Source organism: Oryzias latipes, chromosome 14 (genome assembly GCF_002234675.1).
Source record: "Oryzias latipes chromosome 14, ASM223467v1".
In the NCBI taxonomy this organism is placed as follows: Eukaryota; Metazoa; Chordata; class Actinopteri; order Beloniformes; family Adrianichthyidae; genus Oryzias; species Oryzias latipes.
The window spans coordinates 15,961,368-15,981,818 of NC_019872.2; the positions used below are offsets into that span (position 1 = coordinate 15,961,368).

The window sequence follows — 20,451 nt, forward strand, 5'->3', positions numbered from 1 at the left end:
TAACATTTAAAACAAAAAAAGGAACAGTCAACATAATACTGCATGTAGATTGTAGAAAAATAAAATACTAAATGCCTTAGCTGCAAAGACTTTCATCACTGAACTGGACGTTTTAACCTTTGTGCTATCCTAGGCACTTTACCATTGGGAGTTGGGTCATCTAGACCCACTAGACAGTGCTCTGAACCTTTTTTCTTCAATGATTTGTGATCTTCACTGGTGTCCATGGATTACATGAAATCTTTCCACCTTTATCCACCTTTGTCATGGTAGGGAGAACACGTCAAAGTAAGGGTGGGGTCATTTAAGATAGCACAAGGGTTATCTTAAGTATTTGAATATTTACCACACATTAGAACAATTTGGATTTTCCAAATCTACACTGTAATAATCTAGTAAGCAGTTTAAGATCCCTGTTTTTGCGTTTGAAGACATGATTTGACATACAATTTCTCATTTTCTCAAGTCATTTTTACTTGAAAAATATACACTGTGCTTCTTACTTTTAAAGTGGAAATTCATGCAAAGACAGGGAAAACCGGCTATTTTTCATTTAACCCCTTTCATGTCATCTACTGTAGCTCGAATATGTCCATTACAGATGACATTCAAAAATTAACCTTCATATTTCCTGTTATACTGTTTAACTAAACTTAAATGACTTCCTTAGTTAAAAAAAAAACGATTCCTTATAAATATTTGCAATACTACAATATTTTAAAGTATATCTTTTTTCTTGGCATATTTGTTTAGTTGTGGTCTCATCCTGTTGTTTTCCCAAAAAACAACAAAGGGTGTTTTCTTTTAAGCACTTTGGGGAAAACAGTAGAGTACTTAAAATGAGTGAAATGACACAACTGCTGATGGCACGAAACAATGGGCTGGTTAACAGGAGGCTAGAGTAACAAAACAGAGTAGAGCACCAAATAAAAACATAAATGACACGTAGAGATGCAGAGCATTGTGATCTGTGATGTAAATGCATGTGAGCAAACTACTGCAACACATTAAAATAGATTCTAAGCCTGCAATAAACCAGGAAGTATAACATTTTGATGAAATGCAGCAGAATGCAAGAAGGCCTGTAGAATGCCAGTAACAGGAAGTGCAGTCAGTATTTAAAGGAAACCAAATAACTGCACAGGGCATAAAAGGAAGCAAGGGGTGTAGGTTCGATGAGGCAACTTTTTATTGCTTCCTATATTTTCCTAGTTGCTGCATTTCCTTTCAGCTTGATTTTTGAGGCGTGCATTAACAAAAAGATTAGATGTTGCTACTTGTTTTCTTTCTTGGATGCTTCCGTTTTTTCTGGAAAGTGACTTGGTTTAATGTGTTTTTGTTTTTAGCAAAATTACCCGTACAATCTTAACTTGTCAGTCTGAAATCTTCTGTATTTTTTAAAATTAGTGCTGCTATGTTTGTAAAGTCAGAGGAGTTTGTCCAATCCCCGTTGGTTTGTGTGAGGCGTTTTGAAGTATACTGCCCCCTGCTGTTCACCAAACACAACTACAGAAAGCCTCTTGACCCTTGGGCTATCCTATGACCCCACCCTTACATTGACGTGTTCTCCCTACCATGACAAAGGTGGATAAAGGTGGAAAGATTTCATGTAATCATGGACATCAGTGAAGATCACAAATCATTGAAGAAAAAGGTTCAGCGCACTGTCTAGTGGGTCTAGATGACCCAACTCCCAATGTTAAAGTGCCTAGGATAGCACAAGGGTTAAAAATAAAGTTCAAGTGAAAAAGCATCAGCTTAAAACATAAGTAAAACTTTAATTGAATTTAACTATTTGTTTTGTTGTCCATTTGATCATTTCATTCTTATTTAGAGCAGAAAAATGCCTTTATATTAATTGTAAGAATTTAAGTTTTATTAAACATTTCTCAATCTATGGATTTTTTTCAACATGTACCCAGCTGTGTATTGTTTTTAAAGGGAAATGACACAGTTGGAAATGTATTAGGTTTTTTGCTGAAATACAAAGTAAACAATAAAGATGTTACCTGGGGCGTATTTAATAAAAATGGGCAGCACAGTCACTTTTTGTTGGTGAACTTTATTTGCTTTATGAATTGCTGATTATAGGTGTTTTTCCACTGGACTTTGAAGGTAACGGACCTGCGCAGATGCTGCATGCCCCTAACAGCAGCCCAAAAACACATGTGCCAGAGAAGACAGGCAGACATTAACTCTTTCAAACACAAACATCTGGTTTCTACGTCTAATTATCTTGCCTGCTGAAAATATTGAACCCTGAAGAATTATTTTGTAGTAAAAATGAAAACTGAAGCAGAGAATCTCCAAACTTGATTTCCACAAAAAGAGAGCAGTCTTGTATTTAACATATTTAAGAAACTTCCACAGAAAGAAAACCTTAAAAAATGAAACTATATTTCTAGAACACTGTTGTCTCTCTATTTTTGTGATCAGTGAGCTAATATCAGGTGATTGGCCGATAAACAATAACTATTTCATGAAAATCAATGAAACAATTCCACCTCAATCCATACATAGAGTATCAACTGAAAAGTACAAAGTACTAGCTTGAACTGCAAAGGTAACAGGAAGCAATAGAAAGTATGTATAAAGCATCATTTACAAAATAACTACAACTGTACATATTTACATGTTTCATTTCAAAAGTGGTATAATTTTCAGGATAGTTAAAAAAGCAACAACATGACATTAATTGTCAGAGTCCATGTCGCTGTCTCCTCCGATGGATCTAAACTCTTCACTCTCCTCGTCTTCACTCAGCTGGACCTGGGAGAGCACAGCTGGACCTCTTCTCCGTGCTTCATCTTCTTCATCCTCCTCCTCTTCACTGATCCCGTATTCTTCACCGTTTATCATGGTAGATGTCTGCGTCTGACTACGACTCTCAGTCTCCTCATAGCTGCCGTAGCTGTGACACAACAGAGAAACACAATCAACCAGCACTTTCAAAAATATTTTTAGTCACAAATCTGGAATGCTGGTTATTTATTTGAACTGTTTTTTCTTTTTTTTTTTGGAAAAATGGCCACAACATTTTAGCCTTGTCAGACAGAAGTGCTCTGTATTTTTCAGGAGAGGGAACAGTTGTGGGGTCGCTGCACTGGGTCCCCCATCTTTTTCAGGCCACGGATCAGTGTCATGTCAGACATTATTTTATTGTCTGACATGACACTCATGGTTGTTAAAGCGTAACTGCAGAACTTGTGTATCCTGTGCCATAATGTAAAGATCTGTTGTGGGATTACTTTCACCCACTCTTCACTACAAAGTTGATTCATCTGTACTTTTACATTGTTCCTCTAGCTTCTGCTCCACTGTTTAGGCCTGTGGGACACTTGTACTCATTTAAATGAAGAAAAAAATAAGTCCTGTTCCTCTTTAATTCAATCTCTTTGCTTACTTTTAGGCGCCCACTGGAGGCTAAAGTGGGCGCCTAATTTCTTTTTACCTCCAGTTTCCCTTCATTTTTGAGGGTAAAGACTATCATCATCCTCTGTAAAATATGCAGCTGCTTTAAACCTTATTTGTAAAGTAGATTTCATGTAGGAACCATTCAAATATGGGTTTTTTCATAACCCATAACTATCAAAATGGAAGCTTCAAAATCATGTGAACTTCAGCGTCATTAGACTTAAAAGGTGTGACGGATACATGTAAAAAAAAAAGAAAGGGTCACTAAAACTGGTATTTTCTAAATATAATCACGAACACGAATTCATCATTTGATCAGTAGACAGCTGGTTGCTTACTATTATGCATTATTATTAAAGTATGGGGGAACAACTGCCGCATTAAAACCTTATTTATAGTTGAAAGCTCTTCAGTTTCATCACTGAATCTTCTGTGAAACTAAACTTTCTTAAGTTTGTTTTTTGTTCACCTTTCTAGCTTGTTTTTCAATTAAGCAGTTGGTGAAGTCGCTTTAAGCAAGAAGCGAATGTGACCGAGCGACGTGACGTACATCAAGAATGAGTCGGATGTGGTCGGAACAATCCAGTAGTTTTCCAAAATAATAGTCCCTTCCAAATCAGATTATAAATAAATAGAAGTTTCTCAGTGGAGGGGTACCAACTGGACAATGGACTGGTACCGGTGCGCGGTCTGCTGTACCTGATGTTGCTGTCCTCTAAAGTTGGCCCATCAGGCCCGTCTCCTTCGTACGACATCATGCTCTCGTCCTGCTCCATGCCCATGCGGGCCGTCTCCTGAGTTCTCCGTGGAGGCGGCGGTCGCACGTTGACCTCTCTGTCGGAGTCGCTGCCACTCTCTGACAGCTGAATGGCTGCACAGACGCAAAGTGCCGACAATTTTTGAACTCGAACCACAATAAAATCGGAGGTGACATGGGTCCCGTCTCTGCACTGAAGCTGGACTCACAGGAGAAAGGATTGTCGCCCTCCTCTTCGCTGGCATCATCCTCTCCATCTGACATCAGCAGATCTTGATACAGCACGCTGGACTGAGCCGGGTGGCTTGATCTCCTATGCTCTCGCTCCTCTTCGTCCTCATCTTGGTCGTGTGCTCGCCGGCGAGGAGGCAGCAGCATCTCGTCATCATCATCTTCATCTTCCAAATCCCCTTCAGCATCCTCTGCCTGGAAAGACATCAAGGTAAAAGTTGATCCAATACAAGTGAAGAAAGATTGACAACAATTTAAAGTGGAAGAAAAACAAATTCAGTATTTTTTCAAAAATGTGAGTTTTACTTGTTTTATAAAGTGGAATGATCGGTTTCACATTAAAAGCCTCTTTCTTACTGGAGCTGGAGTTTTGGGTTTCCCATCATCTTCCTCTTCAAACCCTTCGATATCTACATCTGACTCCTCTTCTCCAGGTCTCCTGCCGTGCCGTCCCTGAGAAGAGAAACCAAACGTCAAAACAAAGAAGTAACAAAGGTCAACTCCAACGTTTTGAGCTCTGAAACTTTCACAAGTAGGTCAAATAAAAAACGCCATATTGAGCTGGATGCTGTGAGGATCGTTTAAGGAGGGGTGGCATGTGCTTGCAAGCCTCATTTCTCTCTCCATACCTGCCCCCCTCTCTTCTCTGGAGCAACCACTAGAGGTCCCTCAGAGAAAAGGCTGCTGGGCTCTCTGGGCAGACTCCCTGAAGCCCCACTGTCAAACAGATCAGCAGGCTGGCCAAAGCCACACGGAGTGGCACACAGACAGAGAGACGGGACACGAGGGCAGAAGACAAACGAGTGGGAAGAAAGAAGACACTAGTAAAGGAACTACTGGGAGAAAACACAACGTGAATATCTGGAGTTAGTACAGAGAAAAAGGGAAGAGGGGGATAAGAAGAGCACTGGAAGGTGTAGCACAGTGTTTTTCAACCTTTTCTGAGCCACGGCACACTTTAACCTTAAAAAAAATCCCGCGGCACACCAGCATCCAAAAATTAAAAAAAAAGGAGAAACTCATAGTCTGTATTGATCTACAGCCCCTCCGCAATCTCACATGCATTTTTGAGATAATTGTTACAGAAAAAGCTGGAAACTGCAGATGTTTTTTTCTAAAAGATGCAATAAAAGTTAAGTTAGAAGATTTAAAAACAGTTTGATGTGTGTTCGTTGGTTTCAAGACGTTTAACAACAGATCTCCGTATGCGCTGTCACTCTCACAACCCAATGCATCATGGGAGATGTAGTGCATAAAACGGCCGGATATCGGTTTTCGGAGCTTCATTGTTTTGTTCACTTGTTCCACGGTCTGATACCGGATTCTGTGGGAAGCTACACCGATAAAGACCGAGCTTTAGCTGCTATTTTTTTTTAGAACTGAGCGACTTTACGAGCTAAATCGGGACAAGGAAGTGAAGACTTTAACCACTTCTGATTGGTCAGACTGATGACATGTGATTAAGCCTTCAAGAATGATTGGTGGAGACAGTTAAAGGGACGGGACGTTTCCAAAATACAGCCGAAGGTGCAGCTGAATCGCGGTACCTTATCAAAATGTCTTTAATAAAATAAAATAAACGCAAAGAAAAAGTGTTTTATGATCTTTTATATTCCTAACTCCTCGGTGTTTTATCAGGGCCTGTTTGTTTGAACAGAGAGCTGAAATCATGGAGATGGAAAATGTTTTTAGATCAGTTAATGAGGGCAATTTCCCACGGCACACTTGACCATCTCTCACGGCACACTAGTGTGCCGCGGCACACTGGTTGAAAAACACTGGTGTAGCAGAGAAGCTGCAAGATCAGCAAATTATGCTCTTATAAACAGGTGGGGGACCTGAAGTCGCTCAGCATCATGGTGCGATTACAGCGGGATACCAACACAAATAAATATCTATCAGAGGGCGCTCCTACCTGCGGGGTGTAAGGCCCAGGCATGGATTCGAAACCGTCGAGATCTGCTGCGTCTAGAGCTGCCTCCTTAGCAGTGCAGATGTCTTTCTCCAGCTGTGTCAAGTGCTCATCATACTGGAGATGCAAGAAAATCCATGACAACAGAGATTTAGGTCAGTGGGTTAGCAGCAAGTAGCGGTGCAGCTGGAAGGGAATCATTAAACCTTGGCTTAATGAAAAAAAAACATACTGATTAGTTTCACATAACCAAATATTAATCATGTTTTGTGCAAACAAAGAATCAACCCCAGCGTTACCCTTTCCCTGCAGCGTGTATGCTTCAAAGCCCCCCAACATACCTCTGCCAGAGTCTGTTTACAGATGCTGATTATATCCAGAGCTGTCTTGGTGTATGGGCTGTCTGGGCCTGTCAAAAAACACAATTATCAATACTACAACTTTTTTTTTCCTGTGTTCAATAACCACTGCACTTTCATTAAACATTTATAGAAGGTAATTTACCATTATACTTGATGCTGTTGGCGTGGATGAGACTAACATCAGAAAGAAACGCGTCTCGGTTCTGGTATTTGTGTTTGGAGATGTTCTAAAAACAAAATAGACTCATTTTAATTTAAGAAAGAAGGGAGGAGACACTTTGACATGTCTTCTAAATGATGTGCTATTGTTTTGAGATGTAAAAGGTCAAAACCAGAAAGTCTTTCACCTTTCTGATGGTCTCCAGATCCATGGGATTTGGTATAACCTTATAGTAGTCAGGCACAAACTTTTTGTTGACAGGATGGTGAAATGGCCAGGACTAAAAAAAAGAAAAAGGAGGGGGAATTGTTAAGAAATAAAAATAAAACAAAGTCTAGGCTTTGATCATTGCTCTTGTTAAACCAAGTTGGAAAATAGGAGCAAAAGGTTTAAAGGAAGGCGCCTCACATCGGGAACAATCATCATTTTCTGAGTTACAATGTTGTCCAAGATGAAGGAGAAGGCCACTTGATCATCGTCATCCAGCAGAGGGTTGATGGCTTTCTCCAGCCTCACCAGCCTGTCCTCTTTCTGCACTCACAGGTAGAGATTGAAAGTTTAAAACTACGGCGCCTCTTAATCTGTGAAGATGTAAAAACCTGTTCAGACTCACCTCCTTCAGTTTAGCGTCGCACAGGTCCAGCATGGACTGCGCCACTTGAGTGATCGGATGTTTGGCGCCTGTTGAAGCAAAGACACATCAATTTGGATGAATAGAGCAAAATGATTTGATGCTTTAAGTCCTTATCTTTCATCATTACCGTTGTACGTGGCACTGTTTTTCACAATGAGCTCCACAGCTTCACGAAACTCCTCCCTGGACGGGTACATCCGCTTGCGCACGTTCTCCCTGAGCGTCTGCAGATCCATGGGCCGAGTAATGATTTTATAGTAGTCCTTCACCACCTTGGCATTGACGGGTGTGTGGAAGGGGTATGTCTATAACAAGGACAAGAAGATATTTAAAAAATGAGGCTGCAGAGCAGGACTTCACTCTCTGGGCAGATCTTACATTTGGATGATCCCGCATATCGTTGATGAGGCTTTCTAGCACAGAGGACAAAGTAACCATGGGGTCGGTGCGTCTGCGGTGGATCGCCTTATGCGGTTTCTGTCAATGGTAACAGAAAAAAGTATTTAAATATCAGCCAAGTCTCCTGAATGCATCACACAAACCCAGCGCTTACATTGAGGTAATCGCAGTGGACCGCACTTCCCACACGTCTCTTTTTCTTTTGCGGCAGCTGCTGCTTAGGAAACTTCAGCACCAAAGACTTCCTGCGCACCTCATCAGCACTGTGAAGCACATCAGAGAGCATTTACGTACATGTATTTATAACCTGATTCATTATAAAGGGGAAAAAGCAACTAAAATACCTCTCAATGAGTTGCTTTCCCAGTACAATCTTGGTTCCTTCCACTTTGATCAGTTCCTCATTGTCATTATGGATGACCGTCTTCTCCAGCTCTTCTTCCTGCTCTTCTGTCATGGCAACAGGATTTGAGGGTGGAGCGTTGGTTTGATAGTAAAGCGGACAGAATTTGTTGGTCCTCATGTGGCCGATGGCTCCACAAGCTCCACACTTCAACTGGGGATAAAAGACAAACATTAAGGAACGAGAGGATGATCAGCCTGGAAAAGGAACACCAATTATAAACACAATACTAGCTCTAAGTTGTGTTACTTTGTGCTGCAGATAGATTTTGAGGAAAAATACAAGATTAATTCCAGTAGAACTGCAAGCTTACTTTTACCTTGAGGTCTGGTCTCTCTTTGGCTTTCTTGGCCTTTTTCTCTGGAGGACCTTTGATCTTGTCCTTCTCTTGGTTTCTCTTCAGCCTCCTGAGCTGCTCCTGAATTCGCCGACGCTCTTTCCTCATCTCCTCTCTGTGCTGCTCATCAAACAGGGCAAACTTTCGTCTGCAAGCACAAACACGGCTCTCTTGTTTTACTATACATTGCGTTCTTTGTGGAAGCTTGTAGACTTGTAGAACAAAAATAAATCTTGCTTCATATTACAAAAAAAAAAACAGACCATCATCAGTGGAATTGATCATTATGCATTAACTCATCTGTTCTACAAACATTAAGAGATCTAAAAAAAAATGCAATAGTGATGCAATTTATATATTAAGATTTGATGCTGCAGACGATCGAGTGGATGCTTGAAGTCAAAGTTCATTTGAGTAAAGAGGAAATTGATTATTTAGGATAAAAAGAAACAAAATCTTATTCAAAGATGATCTTTTGGAGGGAGTGGGCTTATTGAGTAAAACATTCATGTTTTTTTATTTGTTTCCTATATTTTTCCCCACACTTGTCTTATTTAATGTCCTGCATAGAAACTCAGGGGCAGCCAAAGTGTAAAATAAGAAAGTTACACTAAACATAAACCTTAAGCTTTTCAATCTCGCTTAAAATTTGGTTGCGGTTTATTGCATTTTTCTATTAATCGTGAATCATTATAATAAATAAATAAATAAATAAATAAATAAATAAAACTTTCACCATGGACTTTGTTATTTCAGAGCAGCGCTTAATAAACTTATTTGTAGCTTATTTTCAAATATGTTAACACTTGCAATGGTGGTTTGAACTTAAAATGCAAACAATCATGTTTACATTCATCACACTCGCTTGTGTTACGTCTACTGCCTAATTTCCTCCAATAAAACATATATCTGTCATATGCAGCCTTGGTTGGTTTACTTTTGTTGCTGTACTCAGTTCTACTGTTCATTTCCTTAAAATTCCAGGTAAACCAGGTGTGAAACTTACATGAATTCATCATCTTTGGTGGTTCTGATTCTGGTATATGCATCAATCACTGCAGCCTTCCTCACAGTCTCACAGCGCACATACTCTTTACCATCCTCGTCTCTAAATGTGCGGTAGATCTTGAGTCTGCGTCCCGTAGCTGAGGAGTTTAGGCTGGTGACAGAAGATGTGTCGTCATCTTTGTGAGAGCTGGTGGACAAGGAACTGGCTGCAGGGGAAAGGCTCGGTAAGAAAACCTTTTATTTTGAATAAAAGTGAGTGAATCCCATTAGAGCTGATTTCCAGCAGAAACCCAGACTTACATAACCCTTTACGCCTATCCTTGCGTCCTTTGTTGTCGCTCTCTTCTCCCATCAGCATCCTCTGCAGCTCCTTCCTTTCCTGCTCTTCTCTCTCCCGAGAAAGCTGGGAGCTGGTCTTTTTGTTCTGCAGCATGTTCTCAATGTTTTTACCCATCTCCTCAAAGTCACTATCTTCTGCTGAACTGCTGTCTGTGTCTGTGGACAGCACCTCTGTTGACTCCAGAACTCTGCAGTGGGAAAAAATAAAAATAAAAACAGTACAGATGTGATAAGGAAGAAGCATGAATAGCACACAGAGCTGTCTAGATCTTCTAATTGAGCACTCAATATTTTATTTACCTTTTTATAATATATTTGAAAGGGAATGTGTTATTTTTTAAGGAATTCCCCGATTCTAAAATAATGAATAATTCAAGCAAAACCTTAATAGGTTTTAAGGGTTGAACTTCCCTTTTTGTCCAAATAGTTATTAGAGACGCTTGTGAACCTCTGAACTAGTATGAGCAAAAAACTCAAAATTGTCACAGCAGTTTAAAGACCCCCTCTGACGAAAATGGTGTTTTTGGTGTTTTTAACACGTTCTTGTGGCATTTTTCTGATGATGAGGACATAAATAAAGAAAATTAAACTTAAAAATAAGCATTTCTGAGCAATTCTTTATTTAAATCGTTGAGAATAAAGAGGAGAAGAAGAAATGCCGTTTGAAAAAAGTTTGCAGCTGTGACGTAGAAGCTACAATCGGCAGGCCACGAGCTCCCTGCCCCGTTCCATTTGGATGCATCCACTTGTAGACGACTAAAACGATGAACGTCTTTCTTTTCTTCATCTGAGTTGGGATCTGGCTCAAACTGTACGGCTGGATAGCTCCAATATTTCTTACCATTTTGTTGCACTGCAAATATTAAGTTGAGGGTTTAAGGGTCTTAAAGATAGCGGGAGACCGTGTAATAGACTGATGACGGGATGAGGGGGCAGGCTTACTCTGGGCCCATAGTTACACACTTAAATAACTCAGAGGGGAATTTCTAATGAACTGCTGCCGCTCTGCAGAAACTATGTCCTAAAAAAAGACACAGGTTTTTTGATTTTGACTCAAACCGGCATCATCATAATTAAAAGATCACTGGGAACGCGTGAAAAAAATTTAACCAAAAGATGGTCGGAGTTTGACTTTAAGGGGAAATTAGACAGGAAATATTTACACACAAGTATTTCCATGTCAGATAGTAATTTAATGTTTCCCCCCAAATTTCTCAACCAAAGCATGTTCCTGCAGTAAATCAGAGCTGATTAAAACCATCGTTTCTATCTGATTCTACAAAACGATAGAACACAAACTTCTAATGCAGCAGGGAGGAGAATAAAGACAAACGTTCCTCTGAAGACGTCCAGATAAAAATCACTAACAACTAATGTCCATAAATCTTTCTGGAGAACTATACCTAAAGGGCCTTGATCAGAGTTCCGGAAAGTTTCCCACAGACTGCATGTGATGATAAATGAGTCTCACTTGTTCTGCAGATCAAAGATCCTCTGGCACTCTTCCTTGTAGCGCTCCTGGTGTTCAGCCACAGAGAAACGAGAGCCTCTGGCAAATTTGCTCATGGGACCTTCGCCTGATCGCGCCTGCTCTGTGGACATGGTTCTCACCACATCGATTACCTCCCAGCGAGAGAGCTTCTTGATCTACACCATTGGAATGAAAACACATATTTTGTTATGGAAGCAAGCAGTCAACAACAAAGGAGGAAATCTGATAATTCAGCATGATGAACTCACTTCTTCCTCCGGAACTCCAAACTTGCGAAGCAGCTGCTTGGCGTTCTTAAGTGAAAGCCTCCTGAGATCTGCATCTGTCCCCGTCACCGTCTTCTTGACAGGTTGAGGCTCTTTGTCATCCTGAGGAAACAAAACAGTGAAAAAAAACAAACCTGTAGCACTAATGTATATCAGCAGTGTGCAGATCTCGGGGAACAAGATTCCTCTTGAGAAATCAAACCTTCTGTTGGGTGGGCTTGTTGGGCACTTTCACATAGGAGAAACCCTCCCCACAGCCTGTGGGATCTGCCACACCAGTCACCTCCAGCAGACACTTTCCCTTCATGGCAGAAATGAACGCTCGTGTTGTGTTCCAAGGAGCTGTCCGCACCTATGGCAAATGAAAAGAGTTGGTGTGAATCCTGCAGACTGCTTCAAGTCCTCTAAAGTCTGGATCTGTAAATGCATTCAGGAAGGTTTTTGGGTTGATACCTCATCGTCAATCTTCATCTGAAAGTCCTCCTCATTCTCTTCTTCTGGGGCAAAGAAAGATTTCTCACCATATCCAGCATCCTGTGATAGATAAAGAACTTGTAAATGAACCGATCTGTTTTTTTTATCAGTTTGCACTGTGGGTTGAAACTATTACCTTTAGCCTCTGCTCTGCCACAAGCATGCTGTAATAAGCACAGCACTGCTCTGGAGACACCATGGCTCGGATTTCTTCTTCTGTGGGCAATCTGAAGTCCGGTTTCAACACCCACCAGTTGGAGTCCATACCTGATATGACAACAAAGGAATTTATGAAGGTTTTATTATTTTAACAATAATATATTTAATGTATTGAGCAAAAAAATAATAATCAAGCAAACAAATTAGAGATTTAATTATCAAAATGTTCATCTTGAAAGTGCAGCAGTACTTTATTTTGACAGTTGGAACCTGCTTCCTATGTTTTCCTCACTGGAGCCCAGCCAGTAGACACAGAATTGTAAGAAAAATGAACACTCCAAACTAGTTTAAGTGTTGTGTCGTAGTTAGTTGTTCATAAGACGCTTGTATGTTACCACGTCTGGCATGATGCCGCGGCTGCTGGTGGTTTGGTGTCATTTTGGGATTACCTCTGTAGCAGTGAGGAAAACAATGAACAAAAACCAAAGGTTTCAACTTATTAAGAAGCATCAACTAAATTCAGGTTTAAATCGTAATTTTGTGTATTTATCTGGCCTTTTGTCCCTTACTGGAAATTAAAGCATTTGTGCCAGTGTGTCTTTTGTTTAAAAATTTTAATCTGGGACAGAAAGTGAAACGTCTTTATCAAGAAATTGTCAGTAGTGCAATAGTACTTCTTTTGGTTTTTAAAAACCATTAGAGCTATGATGGCCTGCATTCTAATCATCTGTGTTTGCACATCATTATCTCACCCAAAAACTGAACTTTACACAGTCTCTGATTCAATCAGCGCATATTGGTGCTTCACAACAAAACGAGCAAACTTTACCTGTACGTTTGAAGTCTGCACATAACTTGAGCCGTTTCCTGATGCTGCTTTCTGAGTGTGACGGAAAAGCTTTCTTTATGTCCTCCATGCGGATTCTTCTGGGCCGATCCTTGCTCTTCCAGAACAAGCGGTAAATAAACACCTAAAGAAAGCAGGAGGACAGATGTGCACTTGTGGCAGCAGGAACTGTAGTTTTGGGATAAATAAATATTTAAAAAAAGAGTCAACTAAACATACCTGCAAGAAGTCCCTGATGTGAGTATTGGCTCGCTTGGAGTTTGGCCCTGGGACTTCAAACAAGGGACACTCCTGTCCAACTACAATAATGTCAACAAGCTCTCTAATGAAGTAGCCATGCCGGGTTCGTAGGACCAAGAAATCCGTTTCTGGCATTTTGTGCAGATAGATCGGGGACCGAAAAAGGTTGTTCTCAAATGCCTGCAGGAAAAAAAGGTGACGATAAGTAATCTCATGGCCTGAAATGTTGAAAATCTTTACATCACATAGGCAGTACGAACCTGGAGTAATTGTCCAGGGTGCAAAGAGCCCAGAAAGGGGGACGTGTGGCAGTACACAGTCTCTCCGTACTTACAGTCTGGCGCTCCAGGATCTTTTCCAGGTTTCTGCAACATAAATAACCAGCGGCATGCACACGTTTTAATATGGGGCATTTTGTAGAGAAACAAAGCAGTCCATTATCCTTTTAGTTTTACATCAGATCACAAAGAGTTAAGTTGTTTTTTGGAACCAAAACAACACTTCCAAAGTATTGGCAGAAAGACTCTTTTGCTCACCCTTTTGTAGTAGTTCTTGATCTTTGTAGCCATGCCCACTTGCATGATAAGAGGCGGGTATTCCTCACTGTATTCTGCTAGAATCAGATCGCCATCTTTGCCTGTCAGGTCTTGTGGCGTTCGCATAAAAAACATGTCTCCACCTCCTGAAGCTTGCCGCTCCTGCTCTCTCATCTGTATGAATAGAAAACAAACAAAAAAAGGATTAAGCAAAAGGTAAATGTTTAGAACTAATAGCAATGTTAATAATAATAATGTAAACAACAAATTTGAGCAGAGCTTCCTTCACCTTGGCCTTCTTCTTGATGTGTTTGAGTAGGGGCTGAACAGCGTGGGGGCCCGGCTGAGCTAAAGCTCCAAATGAATACTTCTTCAGTGTTGGACGATGGAACTGGCGAAGCTTCATGGGTCCCATGTGAGTGGGGAAGAATGGCTGCCGTAGCTCTAGAGCTGGGATTGAATGCTTAAGAAAAAATTAAATAGATTTAAAATAGCAAACAAAACAAATCAAATAAATCATGAAAATATCACAAATGTTCCGCCTCATTTTTTTGTGTGTTGGCCACTTCTCACCTGAATGATATTGCCACCAAAGGTTCCTCTCAGACCTTGCTGTTTGGGGTAGTAAAACTCATCATTGGAGAGATTCCAGGGATCCTTAACTTCAGGCTGGGACATGTTCTTTATTAAAAGGAGAAAATAAGTCCATATTTTAACTTAAATGTACCAAACAGAACATTCAAAATGAAACTTGCAGAACTATATAATGAAAAGTATGGCCCAGTTGCATTTTTTTAAATTACATTTAAGTCAGGATTGCATATTTTGTGTGATATTTACCTTTGAGTCTGTCGTTTTATTAAAACTGAGTTTTTTCATGTGAGAACATACTTGCTGCGGCTCGTCTTTGATCACTCCGGTCTTTCCCAATAAAATGCGGCTCTTCTTAATTGCAGTTTCCTTCTTATTCTCTTTTGATGGTGAATGTGAGGTCGCTTCTTCTTTCTCATCTGGAATTTCTACAATAATATAGTTGCTGAGCCCATTTTGAACAGGATAGCTGGCTAAATGCTAAGACTGAAAAGCTACAAATAATGTGGTTGTATACCTAGAATAATATTCTCATCATTGGGATCCAGTGTAAGAACAGGTGGTGCAAGCATGTGATCCATCTCCTGATCATCCCAGATGATGTTGTCTTCCCATCGGCCATACACCAGCTCCTCATTGTCAATGGGGAAAATAGAATACCAGGAACAGGATTCTTCTTGAGAAGCTGCAGATGAGCAAAGGCAAACTGTTAGGATAAGAATTTCCAAAGGAACGGTTTGAGTGGAAGTGTTTTCTATATATTTTCGGATCACCTTGATGATCGAGGCTGCTTTTGTCCCGTTTAGCACCTGTGATCGTAGGAGTTTTGGGTATGGGTGGAGGCGTTGGTGGTACCAGCTGAGAATTACTTCTAGTGAGACCTTTAAAAGTAAAAAAAAAAAAAAAAAAAAAAAAAAAAAAAAAATCAATATTCACGCAACAACTAAATTTTCTTCTTGAAGCTTAGAATCAGATTTGTTTATGAGGATCTTTGTAACATTTGACCTTGCTGTGCATTATAAGCATTGGCGTTGCGCGTCATGCTGGAGGGAAGCCATCCTGCCAGACTGGCTCTCTGTGTCTTGGTTCCCTTGTGCTTTACATCTTCTCCATTCCAAATGATATCATCCTCCCACTTAAGCTGAGTGACCATCAAGAAGACCTCATTCTCTAAAGCCTGTTTTTCTTCATTTCCATCAACTTCCTCTCCATCGCTGTCATTCATTTCCTTTTGTCTCTGAACCGTCTGTCAGAAAACAAACAATAACGGTGAGTGAACATAAACAATAAGTCATTTAAATATTAAAAGACATGGTGGTCTTACTTCTTGAGGAATCTCTGTGATTTCCTTGGGGATCTCCTGCTTCTGAGGCTCACTGGACTCCAGCCTTTTCAGCTTGAACCCATAGTTGAAACCACTTCCATCCTCAGGTACACCCAGCATGTCATACCAGAGCTGAGCTGGACCATATCTCCATTCTGCCACTTTAGGTCGAGACTCTGTCTCCTTGTCCCCATCCCCACTGGTCTGCGAAAACTTTGACTCCACTGGAGCCATCATAGTTATCTAAAACAAGCAACCAGAAGAGAAGTGAAAAACAAAAACTCACATGTGACAAGGTGCTGAGAGTTGAGATCAGCCAGGAAACTACCGAGGTGTACCTCATCATCGGAGAGGCACTGCTCTGGGGGTGGAGGGAGGGCGTACTCATAAATCCATCCCGATTTTTTCTCCAGGCCTGGTTCTGACACCTCACCTTCAGGTGGAGGTGTTCCAGGCTGAGGGTCCCTGTGTTTCCGCTTCTTCTTCCTGCGGGCACTCCTCCAAACTGACGGCATGTTCTTTCCAGGACCAAACAGCCTTAAGAACCTGAGAACCTGTAAATATAAGGACATAATAAGAACATTTATTTGATTTAAGAGTAATGGAGATTGAAAGGAATATTTACCTTGCCAGGCCTAAACTCTGGAAAGAGCTCTGTGACGCCAGGCAGAGCTTTGGCTGCATCTTTCTGCATTATGCCAGCAAGAGGGAGGGTAAGTCTGTCGGGGGGGCCTCCAGATCCAGAGATCTGACAAGGTCTGTCAGTTTCTGACTCAGAGTCTGAAGAGCTGCTGAAGTCCACCTTATCAGCAGCAGAGGATGGTGCAATGATGGAGGGCAGGATGATGCCATCACCGTCTTCCCCCGCTGTCAGGACAGACCGAGATAAATCACAGCAGCAGATACAGATCATGACCTCTTAACATAATTCTTTGATCCAAAATATTCCAACAAATAAAAAAAAACACATTGTACACTTTGCCATAAAAATTGCAGCTTACCAGTACATGAATCTTTACCGTTTGTGCTCTGGCTTGAGGATTCCTCCTTCTCTGGCAATGAAAGACTAGGCGGCGGCGGTGGAGGCATGAGCTTAGAGTCAATATCCTCACAGTCAGCATCATAGTCGTCGTCGTCATCTACAGTTCAGGAGTTGAAAATATATATTAAACCAAAATTTTAAAAGACATTTGTAAATTAAATGAAATTGTGGTAGCTAAGCAAAAAAAAAAAAAAAAAGAAAATAGAGAAAAAAAGCATAGGGCAGATTGTTTAGATCACACCTTTTTAAAATGTCATCACAAGATTTTTTTCTTCACACAAAAGTCAGTGTTTGAATAGAAAATTAATGTAGACAACAATCACTTCAAAAAGTGTCATTTTTCAATAGAACGTAGCAATATTACAATATTGAATACACAATATCACACAAGCAATGAGTCTAATCGTTACCAGTTTTCCGGCTTAGCTGCAAAGACCCCATAGCCTGGCGGTACTTTTTGGTCTCATCTTCTGCCACCTCGCTGATGTCAGAATAATCGACAGCGTCGTCAGTGCTTTTCACCCAACCTAGAAAATGGCAATAGTTGGAAAAAAAAGGAAAAAACAAACTAAATTGCTCCTTTTTGGCCACATTTCAGGTAAGTAAGCTTCCTTGTCTATGCGCTCTTACCTTCCCCATCGACATTTTCTGAATCTTTATTTTCTTTTTCCTCGCCCTCATTTGCAGTAATCTCTGTAATTAAAGAACCCAGACCCAGAGTTCCTAAACCAGCGAGATGCTTTTTGGACTCCTGGGATAAGAAGACAATATAGAGAAAATCATTTCCAGAAAAAATTAAAATCACAAAAGAACACAGATTTATCACAAAAGGGGGATTAAAAACTTTGATGTTAACAATCTCTATCGAAAAGTACAAATGTTTAGTTTATCTACAAACAATACAAAAATACCTAAAAAATAATCTAATATAATGTTGAAGAAAAATGTCTTTTAAACACAAACATTGTCCAAAACGCTATCATCCTCCAACTGTCCGTCTTCATTGATGTTTCCAAAGAGGAAGCCAGTGAGGGAAAACGGGCGACCTTGATCTTCGTCACTGTCAGAGTCAGACATCCTGTCAAAAGAAAACAATGTAAACAAACAAACTATGCCTGGAAAAATAATAATAACATCAACAGCTCTAAAAGACAGTCTTTTTCCTAAAAATTAACTGAGCAGGCGGAACCTTGACCTTAAGGCAGCTTGCATCAACACCTCTTATCGGACATTTACAAACTGTCGTAGAAAAAATTAAATAACAGTGCACTTATTTTGGGTTACAAAAAACAAACTTATATTGTACATTTTCTAAAACACAAATGCTGCGTTTGAAATATTGGTTGCATAGATCTTATACAAATCAAAATATTTACCAATTTGAATAGACACGCACTGTTATGACATTTCATATCTGACTTGTAAACTCAAATTATTAAACTTTTATTTATGGACAACTAAAATTTTGTAACCAATATTTTTTTAGTCTAAAAAATAAAAGGCTCAATATTAATAAATATAAATATCACCTTTCTGTTCTCTCTCTTTTTCTCTTTGTTGTTGTCACATTTTGACAAAAGCGATATCTATTTCTCCAGACTTAAATGTCTATGCTGTATTTGGAATTATATACCACAGACAGACGTCACCGTAAACATGCTGTTTTCATCGTAACGATCATCTCATGACTCATAGTAGCAAATTATTACTTTGCAACAACAAAGTAATATTTTTGTAGACTACGATCATTGACAAATACATAAAATTGTTTTCAGCGGTGCAGTGCATAATAATATTATGCTAAATTAAACATACCTTGTTTAGCTCTTCAGACTTTGTAAACCCGGGATAAACTTGATGTTTTGCTGAAAGCTAACAAAACAAGTTAGCCAAATGTTATTATCATTGTACAGTAACTAGAAATGTTTCTGTTCCGCGCTGTTGTCTTAATTTTCGACCAGATTTTTTATTTTATTTTAAAGAAGAAATAATAAACGCTTCACAGAGCACCGACCTATAATTTTAGATTAAATGTTTTTTTTTCCTTCTTAGTCCAAACAGCGACCCGCAGCTTCATTAGCGGAAGCTCCAAAGTGACCCGGATGAACTGCCTGATGCGTTCAGGTACTGCTGGTAAAATCGTTGGATTTTAGACCGAGAGAGGTAAAATTTAAGAATGCCATTTAAAATGTAAGTATTTAACACATATAAAATTACTTTTAATTTCATTAGAATAATGTGGATGCTCTCATAGTTGCCTTATATGCATTATTATTATTATTATTATTATTATTATTATTATTATTATTATTATTATTATTATTATTATTATTATTATTATTATTATTATTATTATTATTATTATTATTATTATTATTATTATTGTTATTATCATTATTATTATTTTTGCATGTTTGGGCACTCAAACCAATGAGTTATATCGCTCCAGGAGACATCACGTGATTCCTCATGGGAGGAAAGAACCGCTATCTTTTTTTTTTTTTTTAGTAAACTTTATTGAAGTAATACAGGATACAAATTCAAGTCAATTTTAAGTACACAGATGAAAAAAGAGTAACAAAATGTGCTTTCTTTCAGAAAATTTGCATTTATGCATGTGGAATTTGGCTAGTGTTATACAAAGGTTAATTAAATAGTATTGAGAACCGCTATCTTGGTGAGGTCAAAACACTGCTGCAGTGCATTCATGCATGTGAACACATTTTTTTTTTTTCAAATGCCAGTTCGTTGTGCGGGTTTCAACTGCCAAAATCGGAGAAATGAGCACACGAAGGAGGAAGGCATAACATTTGACAGGTAAGTACTATAATTTTTTTCTTTTAATGCTGCAGGGGCATCATTAATAGTACACATGTTGACAAGCATGATCATGCTGCAGGGCTATTATTATCAATTGCATGATGTACGTATAATTTGCTGTCGACATAAATCTAAACTTTATTGTGTTAAACATATATACAGTATACTAGGACTAGGCTATAACAGTAATATAGATTTATACATTTCTGACTCAGTGACTGGACTTTTCTTGCAGGTTTCCAATGGATTCAGACTTAAGGGAAAAGTGGGCCTTAGCTGTCACAGGAGCTAACCCAGATGGATCACTGTGGTTACCAACTATACCAATTAGCAATACAGTCGGGCTTTGTTCAAAACATTTTGTGGAAACAGATTTTGACAAGTCGGGCCAGACTGTTCGCTTGAAACCCGGCACCATACCATCTGAGTTACACCAAATTGATCACTCACATCAATCTGTGGGGTAAATCTATTGTTTTTCTTTGTTTTTTTGTTTTGTTTTTAGGGTAAATCTATTGTTAACTTTTGGACTTTTTGTTGATTTATTGTTATTTATTATTATTATTTGCTTATTATGTATTAATTGTTATTATTAAATGTTATTATTGGCTTATGTTTTTCTTATTATTTAATATTATTATTGACGTACTATTGATTTATTATTATTATTGACTTATTATTGACTTATTGTTGGGCTTTTCTAA

The 20,451-nt window shown here is 39.3% G+C and overlaps 1 protein-coding gene across 7 annotated transcripts; it reads right to left on the bottom strand.

Moving 5' to 3' along the window:
- Window positions 1-2,042: 2,042 nt before the first annotated feature.
- Window positions 2,043-19,032, bottom strand: LOC101156841 (transcription initiation factor TFIID subunit 1). Of its 7 annotated transcripts, XM_020708943.2 has the most exons (42): window positions 18,942-19,032; window positions 18,743-18,799; window positions 17,891-18,005; window positions 17,558-17,678; window positions 17,338-17,454; window positions 16,887-17,024; window positions 16,511-16,752; window positions 16,224-16,439; window positions 15,886-16,128; window positions 15,567-15,807; window positions 15,335-15,442; window positions 15,079-15,246; window positions 14,811-14,989; window positions 14,544-14,651; window positions 14,260-14,433; window positions 13,971-14,144; window positions 13,695-13,799; window positions 13,414-13,614; window positions 13,177-13,318; window positions 12,325-12,455; window positions 12,168-12,248; window positions 11,917-12,066; window positions 11,697-11,816; window positions 11,428-11,603; window positions 9,918-10,144; window positions 9,616-9,823; window positions 8,586-8,757; window positions 8,214-8,425; window positions 8,024-8,132; window positions 7,849-7,947; window positions 7,598-7,775; window positions 7,450-7,517; window positions 7,245-7,367; window positions 7,024-7,116; window positions 6,819-6,903; window positions 6,656-6,723; window positions 6,318-6,431; window positions 5,032-5,139; window positions 4,760-4,855; window positions 4,381-4,597; window positions 4,114-4,285; window positions 2,043-2,911 (listed from the first exon to the last, which is right to left on the bottom strand). In XM_020708943.2, exons 3-42 carry the CDS (start codon window positions 18,002-18,004, stop codon window positions 2,692-2,694), a joined length of 6,018 nt encoding a protein of 2,005 aa, XP_020564602.1. In that variant the 5' UTR covers window position 18,005; window positions 18,743-18,799; window positions 18,942-19,032; the 3' UTR covers window positions 2,043-2,691. The 7 variants fall into 7 exon arrangements, with proteins under 7 accessions (XP_020564602.1, XP_020564604.1, XP_020564605.1 ...); XM_020708945.2 differs by having other exon boundaries at window positions 16,905-17,024; window positions 18,743-19,017; XM_020708946.2 differs by having other exon boundaries at window positions 14,862-14,989; window positions 18,743-19,017.
- Window positions 19,033-20,451: the final 1,419 nt, after the last annotated feature.